At 39.4% G+C, this 14,078-nt stretch overlaps 1 protein-coding gene and 1 non-coding gene across 2 annotated transcripts; both read right to left on the reverse strand.

Annotated features, from left to right (window-relative positions):
* Nucleotides 1-7,625: 7,625 nt before the first annotated feature.
* Nucleotides 7,626-7,733, reverse strand: LOC148562414 (small nucleolar RNA R71). The gene has a single exon (XR_015887162.1). It is a non-coding gene; the product is annotated as a small nucleolar RNA R71 (small nucleolar RNA).
* A 4,197-nt stretch (nt 7,734-11,930) lies between these two features.
* Nucleotides 11,931-13,178, reverse strand: LOC107647156 (uncharacterized). Its single transcript, XM_016351272.2, has 3 exons — nt 13,095-13,178; nt 12,617-12,995; nt 11,931-12,511 (listed from the first exon to the last, which is right to left on the reverse strand). The coding sequence occupies exons 1-3, from the start codon at nt 13,176-13,178 to the stop codon at nt 11,931-11,933; spliced, it is 1,044 nt and encodes a 347-aa protein (XP_016206758.2).
* Nucleotides 13,179-14,078: the final 900 nt, after the last annotated feature.

Raw genomic sequence — 14,078 nt, forward strand, 5'->3', positions numbered from 1 at the left:
GGTAGTAGGTCGAGCTCTTCCCTCTGAAGTTGGGAGTTTGCTCCCTCATTGTAATGAACTACTCTAGGCGATCCTTCCTCAATTTCTACTGGAATCATTGCCTTTATTCCGTATGCTAACCGGAAGGGGGATTCCTTCGTGGTGGAGTGTGGCGTCGTTCGATATGCCCATAGGACCTGTGGAAGCTCTTCTGCCCAAGCTCCCTTTGTATCTTATAATCTCCGTTTTAATCCGGCCAATATGACTTTGTTGGCAGCTTCGGCCTGTCCATTGGATTGTGGATGTTCCACGGAGGTGTATTGATGCTTTATATTTAAGTCGGCTACTAGTTTTCTGAAGCCTGCATCTGTGAATTGAGTGCCATTGTCTGTGGTTATTGAATATGGAACCCCGAACCTTGTGACGATGTTTCTATATAGGAATTTCCGGCTTCTTTGAGCGGTGGCATTGGCTAGGGGCTCTGCCTCGATCCACTTTGTGAAATAGTCTACCCCTACTATGAGAAATTTAACTTGTTCTGATCCCTGGGGGAAGGGGCCAAGAAGGTCGAGCCCCCACCTTGCAAACGGCCAAGGCGAAGTTACGCTGATGAGCTCTTCTGGCGGGGCGATGTGAAAGTTGGCATGTTTCTGACATGGTGGGGGTTGAGAGTGTATACACACCTAGTGAGGGTTCGATCACTCAATTCTATATTTCCACCTCTCTTGTCATGCATTCTTGCAAGTTGCTTCATTTTGAAACTTGAATCAATTCTCTAGATTTTGCTTGCATTGAGCTACTTCTTTGCTTAGCCCTATATGTCTATATACTTGCTTGGGAATTCTCTTGTTTGTTTTCACCAATGTCAGATAGACACTATAGATAGATATATAGGTATAGATAGTGTTCCGAGGGTTACCCGAAACTGGAGGTCGATCTCGGTTGAGATCTTCTGTGCTGGTTGGAGCTGTTGTGTCCGACTTGTTGAGGGTGGCCGAAGTCGCCGCGCCCGACTTGTTGGACAGGCTGCACTGCTGATCCTTGGTCACCGGAGGGTGGGGGGACCTGCAAGAGACTCCGGTGCTTAAGTTAGCACGGGTATTAAGCAGGTTTTATGTAGAATCAGAGTATGAGTTATACCTGGGTGCTCCAGTGTATTTATAGTAGTGTGGGCTGACCTTTCTGATAAGATAAGTTAGTTATCTTATCTTATCTTTATCTTATTTTGGGTGAAGTCAGCTTATCTTCAAGGGAACCGCCTTTATCTCTATAGGCTTGGATTGCCTTTGGATTCGGGTCGTGTTCCTCTATTTGGGCCCTCTGTTGGGCTCTCCTGTCGGTTTGGCCGATCTCTTTAAGAAGAGGTCAGCTAGTCGGACCTGAAGAGGTCAGTCGCCATGTCGCTAAACCTCCCGGGTCGGACAGCTTGACCCAGGGTATGAACAGATAGTATATACATACTTGCATGCATATAGATAGTTGCATTGAATAAGTTGTTTGCCCCTTTATCCTTCTCCTTTGTATGTGTTTAGCATGAGGACATGCTATTGTTTAAGTGTGGGAGAATTGATGAGTCCATATTTGACGATATATTTTGGCTTCAATTGGATGGATTCTATCATATAAACTCACACTTATTCATTAAAATAGCATACTTTTGTGCTTGATCCCTAGATTGTGCCTAAATGTGAAAACATGCTCTTTTGTGCTTATTTTGACTAATTTTATTCCATTGACCTTCCATTCGATACTTGATGTTATTTGTGAGTAATTTCCGATGAATAGGGTAGAAATGGCTTGGTGGGAATGGAAGAGGAGCATGCAATTGGGAGAAAGCATGAAGAAAACAAAGGAGGAGAGCTCAGCCATGCGTGCGTACGCACAAAATGGAAATCAGCATGCGTGCGTGCGCACAGCTACCTGTGCGTACGCACAAGAACCCAAGCAGAGCGAATCCAGAGCATCGCGGAGTGTGCGTGCGCACAACAATCTGTGCGTACGCACAAGAGGAATTTCAGCAAAGTGTGCGGACGCACACGTCTGTGCATCCGCACAGGTCCCAGTGCGTGCCTTCATTAAAAATGCACGTGCACTCGGAATTTTGGGGCTTCCTTGGCCCATTTCTGAAGGCTTGAGGCTGAAATCAAGGGCTATATGAAGGGAGCAACACCACATATGAAGGCTTTAGGACTTAGATTTTATTTTCCATAGTTTTACATAATAGGAGTAGTAGTAGTGTAGATTAGGTTGTTCCTTCTTAGGGTTTTAATTAGGGTTTGTAGAATTTTATACTTCAAGTTTGATTTTGGATTCTAGCAATTGCATTGTAAGTATTTCTTTAATTTCCCTTTCAATTACATTACTTGTTCTACACTTTCATATATTTTACTCTCTCTTGTCAATATTCACATAGTTTTGCAATTTTGAATTCCTAGTTGTTTCATTTGATGTTTGATGGCTTTTATATGTTTGTTTGAGTTGCTTTTATTGATTTTGGTCATTTATGGTTCATAGCTTTTACCATTTTCCCAATTTTGCCATGTTTTATGTTTATGCCCTCGATGTGTTTGATGAAATGCCAAGCTTAGTTATGGGGTAGATTTCCACCCCTTGGCTTCGGGAAAATGAGTCTATAGATTACTAGAGCCCTAATGTCCAACATTTAGTAGTAATTCTTGGGGAGTTAGTTGATTCTTGTTTCCATTAAAACTAGCCTTTTACTAACTAGTTTGGTAAGTTGGTTAGAACTTATGGATTAAGGTCAATTATGCTTGCTTGACTTACTCCACGATGTTAGGGGTTAACTAAGCGAGATTAACTCATGATAATTATCATAGTTGTGGTTATGGCAAGGAAGGGATTCCATAATTCATCCCAAGTCAAGGTCTCATTTATGTTTTGAACCACTCTTTAATCGCTTTATAGTTTTACTTGTTTATATTACATACGTAGTTCTTTTATTCCTTTATTGCTTTATTAATTGCAATTTTGTCTTGTTCTTTTATTTCTTTATTGCTTGCTTCTTTATTATTGAAAACACCCTTTGCTTTCCACAACCAAAATTGTATGCACTTATGGTCACTAGTTCCTAGGGAGAACGACCCGAGAGTCTAAATACTCTCGGTTTATATTTGGTTTGAATTGTGACATTATCTTAAATTAAATTTTGATTGAGAGGATCCATTTCCGGTTTGGACTATACTCACAACGGAATTACTTTATCTAGTTTGCCAAATTGGCATAAATTCTCTCTTATCAGCAGCGCAATCCGGGAAAATCCTTCGATAAACCTCCGGTAATATCCAGCTAAACCTAAGAAGCTTCTCACTTCCATCACCGTCGTTGGTCTTTCCCATTCCATCACTGCTTCTACCTTTGAAGGATCCACGGCTATCCCTCCTTTGTTCACCACGTGACCTAGGAACTTCACTTCCTCCTTCCAGAACTCGCACTTTGACAACTTAGCATACAATTTCTGCTCCTTTAAGATTTGCAACACAATCCTTAAATGCTCCTCATGCTCCTTCGCCGTCTTAGAGTGAACTAAGATATAATCTATGAAAATCACAACAAAATTGTCTAAAAAGGGACGAAATACTCGGTTCATGTAATTCATGAAAACAGCAGGTGCATTCGTTAACGCAAAGGACATTACCGCAAACACGTAGTGTCCATAGCGAGTCCTAAATGAAGTCTTAGGGATGTCATCCTCCTTCACCCTTATTTGATTGTAACCAGATCTCAAATCAATCTTGGAAAACACTCCGGCTCCTTGCAATTGATCCATCAAGTCATCTATCCTTGTGATGAGTGAATAATTTATATGTTTTTTGGCATTGTTTTTAGATTGTTTTTAGTATGATTTAGTTAGCTTTTAGTATATTTTTATTAGTTTTTAAGCAAAATTCACATTTCTGAACTTTACTATGAGTTTGTGTATTTTTTTGTGATTTCAGGTATTTTCTGGCTGAAATTGAGGGACCTGAGCAAAAATCTAATTCAGAGGCTGACAAAGGACTGCTGATGCTGTTAGATTCTGACCTCCCTACACTCGAAATGGAATTTTTGGAGCTACAGAAGTCCAAATGGCGCGCTCTCAACTGCGTTGGAAAGTAGACATCCAGGGCTTTCCAGCAATATATAATAGTCTATACTTTTCCCAATTTTAAACGACGCAAACTGGCGTTTAACGCCAGCTTTCTGCCCTATTCTGGCGTTAAACGCCAGAAACAAGTTGCAAAGCAGAGTTAAACGCCAGAAACAAGTTACAAACTGGCATTTAACTCCAACGAAGACCTCTACATGTGAAAACTTCAATACAAAGCCCAAACACACATCAAGTGGGCCCGGAAGTGGATTTCTGCATCATTTACTTAATTCTGTAACCCTAGTAACTAGTTTAGTATAAATAGAACTTTTTACTATTGTACTAGGGGTCTTTTTCCCTATTTTTGAATTCATATGCCATTTGGGGAGGCTGGCCATTTGGCCATGCCTAGACCTTGTTCTTATGTATTTTCAACGGTGGAGTTTCTACACACCATAGATTAAGGTGTGGAGCTCTGCTGTTCCTCGAGTATTAATGCAAAGTACTATTGTTCTTCTATTCAATTCATGCTTATTCTTATTCTAAGATATTCATTCGCACACAAGAACATGATGAATGTGATGATTATGTGACACTCATCACCATTCTCACTTATGAACGCGTGATTGACAACCACTTCCGTTCTACATGAAAATAAGCTAGAGTGTGTACCTCTTGGATTCCTGGTCCACGACGCATGGTTGCCTCTCCTGACAACAGAGCCTTCCATTCCGTGAGATCAGAGTCTTCGTGGTATAAGCTAGAATCAATTGGCAGCATTCTTGAGATCCGGAAAGTCTAAACCTTGTCTGTGGTATTCTGAGTAGGATCTGGGATGGGATGACTGTGACGAGCTTCAAACTCGCGACTGTAGGGCGTAGTGACAGACGCAAAAGGATAGTAAATCCTATTCCTACACGATCGAGAACCAACAGCTGATTAGCCATGCGGAAAACCATAGAGGACCATTTTCACTGAGAGGACGGGAAGTAGCCATTGACAACAGTGACACCCAACATACAGCTTGCCATAGAAAGGAGTATGAAGGATTGGATGAAGGCAGTAGGAAAGTAGAGATTCAGAAGGAACAACGCATCTCCATACGCTTATCTGAAATTCTCACCAATGAATTACATAAGTATCTTTATCTTTATTTTATGTTCTATTTATCTTTTAATTATTAAAACTCTATAACCATTTGAATCCTCTTGACTGAGATTTACAAGGTGACCATATGTTGCTTCAAGCCGACAATCTCCGTGGGATCGACCCTTACTCACGTAAGGTTGATTACTTGGACGATCCAGTGCACTTGCTGGTTAGTTGTGCGAAGTTGTGAAGAAGAGTGATATTACAATTGTGCGTACCAAGTTGTTGGCGCCATTGAGATCACAATTTCGTGCACCAAGTTTTTGGCGCCGTTGCCGGGGATTGTTCGAGTTTGGACAACTGACGGTTCATCTTGTTGCTCAGATTAGGTAATTTTCTTCTTGTTTCAACTTTTATTTTGTTTTCAAAAAGTTTTCAAAAATTTTTCAAAAATTTTTTCTTTGTTTTCGTTTTTATAAAAATAAATTTTTGAAAATCCAAAAAAATTATAAAATCATAAAATAAAAAATATTTTTGTGTTTCTTGTTTGAGCCTAAAGTCAATTTTTAAGTTTAGTGTCAATTGCATCTTTTTAATTTTCTAAAAAAAAATTTTGAAAATTCATGCATTGCATTCTTCATGATCTTCAAGTTGTTCTTGACAAGTCTTCTTGTTTGATCTTTATATTTTCTTGTTTTGTATCTTTTGTTGTTTTTTATATGCATTTTTGCATTGATAGTGTCTAAACATGAAAAATCTCTAAGTTTGGTGTCTTGCATGTTTTTCTTTTCTTGAAAATTTTTCAAAATAAGTTCTTGATGTTCATCATGATCTTCAAAGTGTTCTTGGTGTTCATCTTGACATTCATAGTGTTCTTGCATGCATTAGTTGTTTTGATTCATGATCTTTATGTTTTGCTTCAAATTGGTGTTTTTCTCTCTCCTCATTAAAAATTCAAAAATAAAAAAATATCTTTTCCTTATTTCTCTCATAAATTTCGAAATCTTTGGGTTGACTGAGTCAAATTTTTTTTAAAATAAGTTGTTTCTTGTTAGTCAAGTCAAGATTTCAATTTCAAAAATTTATCTTTTCAAAAATCTTTTTCAAAATCAAATCTTTTTTATTTTTTTCTTTTGTTTTTCAAAAATTAAAAAAAAAATTTCAAAATCTTTTTCTTAATTTTATTTCATAATTTTCGAAAACTTTACTAACAATTAATGTGATTGATTAAAAAATTTGAAGTTTGTTACTTTCTTGTTAAGAAAGGTTCAATCTTTAAATTCTAGAATCATATCTTTTAGTTTCTTGTTAGTCAAGTAATCAATTTTAATTTTAAAAATCAAATCTTTTTAATTTCCTTTTCAAATCTTTTTCAAAATAACTTTTAATCATATCTTTTCCAATCATATCTTTTTCAAAAATTTGATTTCAAAAATCTTTTCTAACTTCCTATCCTTTCAAAATTGATTTTCAAATCTTTTTCAACTAACTAATTGACTTTTTGTTTGTTTTGAAATTCTTATCTTTTTCAAAACCACCTAACTAATTTTCTCTCTAATTTTCGAAAATCACCTTCCTCTTTTTCAAAATTCTTTTAATTAACTAATTGTTTCAAATTTTAATTTTAATTTTATTTCTTCTCTTAATTTTTGAATTTTAAATAATAATTAAAATAAAAAAATATTTTTCTTCTCTTTTAGTTAGTATTCTCTCTCTCTCTCTCTCTCTCTCTCTCTCTCTCATCTTTTTCTATTTATTTATTCATTTACTAACACTTCTCTTCATCTCAAAATTCGAACCCTCTCTTCTCCTTTGTGTTCGAATTTTTCTCTTCTCATTCTTCTATTCTTTTCTTCTTCTACTCACATAAAAGAATCTCTATACTGTGACATAGAGGATTCCTCTTCTTTTCTGTTCTCTTCTTTTTCACATGAGCAGGAGCAAGGATAAGAACATTCTTGTTGAAGCTGATCTGGAACCTGAAAGGACTCTGAAGAGGAAGCTGAGAGAAGCTAAAACACAACACTCTGAAGAGGACTTTACTGAAATTTTCGAAAAAGAAGTAGAGATGGCCGAAACCAATAACAATGGTGGAGGTGCAAGGAAGACGCTTGGTGACTTTACTGCACCAAATTCCAACTTCCATGGAAGAAGCATCTCAATCCCTGCCATTGGAGCAAACAATTTTGAGCTAAAGCCTCAATTAGTTTCTCTGATGCAACAGAATTGCAAGTTTCATGGACTTCCATCAAAAGATCCTTTTCAGTTCTTAACTGAATTCTTGCAGATCTGTGATACTGTTAAGACCAATGGGGTTGATCCCGAGGTCTACAGGCTTATGCTTTTCCTGTTTGCTGTAAGAGACAAAGCTAGAGTATGGTTGGACTCTCAACCTAAAGATAGCCTGAACTCTTGGGATAAGCTGGTCACGGCATTCTTAGCCAAGCTCTTTCCTCCTCAAAAGATGAGTAAGCTTAGAGTGGATGTTCAAACCTTCAGACAGAAAGAAGGTGAATCCCTCTATGAAGCTTGGGAGAGATACAAGCAACTAACCAAAAAGTGTCCTTCTGACATGCTTTCAAAATGGACCATCCTGGGTATATTCTATGATGGTCTGTCTGAATTGTCTAAGATATCATTGGACCATTCTGCAGGTGGATGTGGACAGAGGAGAGTTGTTCCTTCAATTGAATAAGGACTACCTTGTGTTTAAAACTCAAGGATCTCCCTCTGTAACCATGGAGAGGAAGCAAGAAAAGATTCTCTCAATACATAGTCAACCAAAGCCCCCACAGTCAAACTCTAAGTTTAGTGTTGGGAGGTCCCAACAAAGCTCTGAACATCTGTGAGGCTCCATGAGAGCTCACTGTCAAGCTATTGACATTAAAGAAGCGCTTATTGGGAGGCAACCCAATTCTATTTATCTATGTTATTTTCTTTTTTTTAGGTTGATGATCATGTGGAGTCACAAAAACAATTGCAAAAAAAATAAAGAAAAATAAAAAACAGCATTAAAAATAGCACACCTTGGAGGAGCAACTTACTGGCGGTTAAACGCCAGTAAGGGTAGCAGAATGGGCATTTAACGCCCAGTCTGGCACCTTTCTGGGCGTTAAACGCCAGAAAGAAGCACCAGACTGGCGTTAAACGCCAGAAAGAAGTAACAATCTGGCGTTAAACGCCAGAAACATGTTGCAGCCTGGCGTTTAACGCCAGAAACAAGCAGCAATCTGGCGTTAAACGCCAGGATTGCACTGCAAGGGCATTTACACGCCTAATAGGAGAAGGGATGATACATCCTTGACCCCTCAGGATCTGTGGACCCCACAGGATTCCCACCTATTCCACCTCTCTCTCTCCCCCTCCATCTCCTCCATTTTCTTCTTTTTCCCCTTCTTTCTTTCTTCTTTTGCTCGAGGACGAGCAAACCTTTTAAGTTTGGTGTGGTAAAAGCATTGCTTTTTGTTTTTTCATAACTATTTATGGCACCTAAGGCCGGAAAAACCTCTAGAAAGAGGAAAGGGAAGACAAAAGCTTCCACCTCCGAGTCATGGGAGATGGAGAGATTCATCTCAAGGGTCCATAGCTCAGTAGTAAAGCATTTGACTGCACAACAAGAGAGCCCACTCATGGACCTCAACAAGAGCATGAGGAATTCCCTCACCAAGAAATCCCTGAGATGCCTTAAGGGATACATTTTTCTCCACACAACTATTGGGAGCAACTAAGGATAGGAGCACCAAAATCACTAGGGATGAAGCAACAAAGGCAAGAAAGAGACATAGAGGAGCTCAAAAGCACCATTGGTTCTTCAAGAGGAAGACGCCACCCTCACTAAGGTGGACTCATTCCTTAATCTCCTTGTCTATCTATTTTTCTATTTTCGGTTTTTGAGCTTCATGTTTGTCTATGTTTGTGTCTTCATTACATGATCATTAGTGTCTAGTGTCTATATCTTAAAGCTATGAATAATTCCATGAACCCTTCACCTCTCTTAAATGAAAAATGTGCTTAATTACAAAAGAACAAGAAGTACTTGGATTTCAAAGTTTATCTTGAAATTAGTTTAATTATTTTGATGTGGTGGCAATACTTTTTGTTTTCTGAATGAATGCTTGAACAGTGCATATTTTTGATAGTGAAGTTTATGAATGTTAAAATTGATTGGCTCTTGAAAGAATGATGAACAAAGAGAAATGTTATTGATAATCTGAAAAATCATGAAATTGATTCTTGAAGCAAGAAAAAGCAAAAAAAAAAAGAAAGAAAGAAAAAGAAAAAGCAAGCAGAAAAAGCCAATAGCCCTTTAAACCAAAAGGCAAGGGTAAAAAGGATCCAAGGCTTTGAGCATTAATGGATAGGAGGGCCCAAGGAATAAAATCCATGCCTAAGCGGCTAAATCAAGCTGTCCCTAACCATGTGCTTGTGTCATGAAGGTCCAAGTGAAAAGCTTGAGACTGAGTGGTTAAAGTCGTGATCCAAAGCAAAAGAGTGTGCTTAAGAACTTTGGACACCTCTAATTGAGGACTTTAGCAAAGCTAAGTCACAATCTGAAAAAGGTTCACCCAGTTATGTGTTTGTGACATTTATGTATCCGGTGGTAATACTAGAAAACAAAGTGCTTAGGGCCACGGCCAAGACCCATAAAGTAGCTGTATTCAAGAATCAACATACTAAACTAGGAGAATCAATAACACTATCTAAAATTCTGAGTTTCTATAGATGCCAATCATTCTGAATTTCAAAGGATAAAGTGAGATGCCAAAACTGTTCAGAAGCAAAAAGCTACTAGCCCCGCTCATCTAATTAGGACTAAGTTTCATTGATATTGTGAGATTCATTGTATATTCTCTTATTTTTATCCTATTTTGTTTTCAGTTGCTTGGGGACAAGCAACAATTTAAGTTTGGTGTTGTGATGAGCGGATAATTTATACGCTTTTTGGCATTGTTTTTAGATTGTTTTTAGTATGATTTAGTTAGTTTTTATTATATTTTTATTAGTTTTTAAGCAAAATTCACATCTCTGGACTTTACTATGAGTTTGTGTGTTTTTCTATGATTTCAGGTATTTTCTGGCTAAAATTGAGAGACCTGAGCAAAAATCTTATTCAGAGGCTGACAAAGGACTGCTGATGCTGTTAGATTTTGACCTCCCTGCACTCGAAATAGAATTTTTGGAGCTACAGAAGTCCAAATGGTGCGCTCTTAACTGCTTTGAAAAGTAGACATCCAGGGCTTTCCAGCAATATATAATAGTCCATACTTTGCCCGAGTTTAGATGACACAAACTGGCGTTTAACGCCAGCTTTCTCCCCTATTCTGGCGTTAAACGCCAGAAACAAGTTGCAAAGCAGAGTCAAACGCCAGAAACAAGTTACAAACTGGCGTTTAACTCCAACGAAGACCTCTACACATGAAAGCTTCAATGCTCATCCCAAACACACATCAAGTGAGCCCAGAAGTAGATTTCTGCATCATTTACTTAATTCTGTAACCCTAGTAACTAGTTTATTATAAATAGAACTTTTTATTATTGTATTAGGGGTCTTTTTCCCTATTTTTGAATTCATATGCCATTTGGGGAGGCTGGCCATTCGGCCATGCCTAGACCTTGTTCTTATGTATTTTCAACGGTGGACTTTCTACACACCATAGATTAAGGTGTGGAGCTATGCTGTTCCTCGAGTATTAATGTAAGGTACTATTGTTCTTCTATTCAATTCATACTTATTCTTATTCTAAGATATTCATTCGTACACAAGAACATGATGAATGTGATGATTATGTGACACTCATCACCATTCTCACTTATGAATGCGTGATTGACAACCACTTCCGTTCTACATGAAAACAAGCTAAAGTGTGTATCTCTTGGATTCTTGGTCCACGACGCATGGTTGCTTCTCCTGACAACAAAGCCTTCCATTCCGTGAGATCAGAGTCTTCGTGGTATAAGCTAGAATCAATTGGCAACATTCTTGAGATCCGAAAAGTCTAAACCTTGTCTGTGGTATTCCGAGTAGGATCTGGGATGGGATGACTGTGACGAGCTTCAAACTCGCGACTGTAGGGCGTAGTGACAGACGCAAAAGGATAGTAAATCCTATTCCTACACGATCGAGAACCAACAGCTGATTAGCCATGCGGGAAACCGTAGAGGACCATTTTCACTGAGAGGATGGGAAGTAGCCATTGACAATGGTGACACCCAACATACAGCTTGCCATAGAAAGGAGTATGAAGGATTGGATGAAGGCGGTAGGAAAGCAGAGATTCAGAAGGAACAACGCATCTCCATACGCTAATCTGAAATTCTCACCAATGAATTACATAAGTATCTCTATTTTTATTTTACGTGTTATTTATCTTTTAATTATTAAAACTCTATAACCATTTGAATCCGCCTGACTGAGATTTACAAGGTGACCATAGCTTGCTTCAAGCCGATAATCTCCGTGGGATCGATCCTTACTCACGTAAGGTTTATTACTTGGACGACCCAGTGCACTTGCTCGTTAGTTGTGCGAAGTTGTGAAGAAGAGTGATATTACAATTGTACGTACCAAGTTGTTGGCGCCCTTAAGATCACAATTTCGTGCACCACCTTGGCAGCGGGTACTTATTTTTCACCGTCACTTTACTTAACTATCGGTAATCCACGCACAAACACATTCCTCCATCCTTCTTCTTCACCAATAAAACTGGCGCTCCCTACGGTGATACACTCGGTCGAATGAACCTCTTGTTCGAAGTTCTTCCAACTGAGTCTTTAATTATGCCAGCTCTATCGGAGCCATTCTATACGGTGTAATCGACATTGGTCCGGCTCTCAGCACCATTTCAATCGCAAACTCAATCTCCCTTTGAGGTGGGAACTCCGGGATATCTTCTGGGAATACCTCCGGAAAATCTCTCACCACCGGAATCTGACCTAAGTTCTGGGCATCACCCAAAGTATTAGCAGCCAACAGAGTATAACCCTGACACTCCTTCCCACTACAATGCACCATTACAGAGTTCAGGTAATACCCCGTAGCTCCCACTGCTCTATTCTCTCCTTCCGGCATAAATTGAATTGTCCGTTCGAAGCAATCCAACAAAACCCAATTCTTTGATAACCAATCAAACCCCAAAATCATCTCTAGCTCCACCATCGGTAAACAGATCAAATCATGCGTAAAGTATCTACCCTCAAGCTTGAAACCTACTTGTCTACAACCTGACCTAGTCATAACTGTCTGATGTAGAGTATGTACATGCAGATCAAAAGGTAACTTTGACACTTTCAAGCATAATTCCTCAACTTTAGCAAATGAAATAAATGAATGCGAAGCTCCAGTATCATATAATGCAACTAAAGATTTATCAGCAATTAGACATATACCTCTCATCAACGGATCCACCTTGGAAGCATCCTTGGCATTCACAGCAAAAACTCACCCCTGGTGCTGACTCTGACCCACACTTAGGTTCTTTCCACATGTGCAATCCCTCGCAAAATGACCAGGTAAGCCACAGTTGAAGCACCCACCTATACTAATCTTGCAAGAGTCATAAGGATGAAAACATCCACAACGATCACAAGCTAAATCCGAAGAACTCTTACTCTGATTTCCTCTCCCTTTGCCACGCTGAATCTGATCATTGGTATTCTTTCTAAAGCCTCCTTGCCCTTGAGGCGCATATCCCCCTCTCTTGAAGCTTTGTCCCCTTGGATGAAAATACTTGCCACGCCCCCGAATAGAGCTCCCTCCATGAGTGTCTTTGGATGCCGCCACGGCCTTGGCATATTCCTCCACCACTCTTGCCTTATTCACTAAGTCAGAGAAGACACGGATCTGCATAGGAGCCACAACAGTCATAATGTTGTCCTTCATCCTCCTTTGGTATTTGATACACTTCTAGCTCTCGTAGGTCTCTGGGGCACCCTGAAATACCCTAGAAAACCTACAAAGCTCCTCAAACTTGTTGGTGTAATCTGCCACAGACATGGAACCTTGCATCAGCTGCATCAGTTCCATCTCCTTTGCTTCCCTTGCAGACTCAGAGAAGTATTTCTTGTAGAAGGCCGTTTAAAACACCTCCCATGGAATGTCAGCGTTCTGAAGCTATAGCAAGCGACACTCTGCTTGCCACCAGGGCTGGGCCTCTCCCGCTAGCTGATAAGCGGCGAACTCGACATATTGATTGATGGGAACATGCTGCACCTGTAAAGCACGCTCCATAGCCTGGAACCAGTGGTCCGCTTCAGTAGGATTAGTTGATCCTCGGAAAGTTGGTGGATGAACCTTGAGAAACGTCGCCAAGGTCATCGGAACTCCTCTGGCATTATTGCCGTTTCCCTCGGCATTATCATTAGCATTCCCTTCGCCATTCCCATTGTCATTTCCATTCCCAGCCGGTTGGCCCAACCTCTGCACAACTTGTAGAGTCGCAGCAGCATTAGCTTCCATGGTATTAGCGAGATTCGCCATTGCCGCCATGAATTCGGCATGATTGTTAGCTGGTTGCTCATTCCTACTTTCTCGTGTACATGTTCGACCTCGCTCGCGAGTAGCCATGCAGGGTTCCTGTTTGCACCTAACAATCGATATCAAGATGATCAGTCTCAATATCAAAAGCCTAGTGCTTTAATTATCCCAAACAGGCACTCACAAACAAGCATGCTATGCATATATCAAGTAGATAACCTAATAGCATCAAAGAAAAGACACAGAGTATGCAATGAAGCACAATCAGTCCATCCCTCACGCTCACAAGGATGAACCGCTCTGATACCACTAAATGTAACACCCTAATTAGCCTAAGCTTTACCTCGCGTCGTAAAGCAAAGGTTAATCAGAGATTACGACAGATCTAAGCTCATACATAATATATTTATAGGAAGAATAGTATCAACTAGAAGCCCGATGAGGGATATA

Source organism: Arachis ipaensis, chromosome B6 (assembly GCF_059453495.1).
Source record: "Arachis ipaensis isolate K30076 ecotype BB chromosome B6, ASM5945349v1, whole genome shotgun sequence".
NCBI classification, from domain to species: domain Eukaryota; kingdom Viridiplantae; phylum Streptophyta; class Magnoliopsida; order Fabales; family Fabaceae; genus Arachis; species Arachis ipaensis.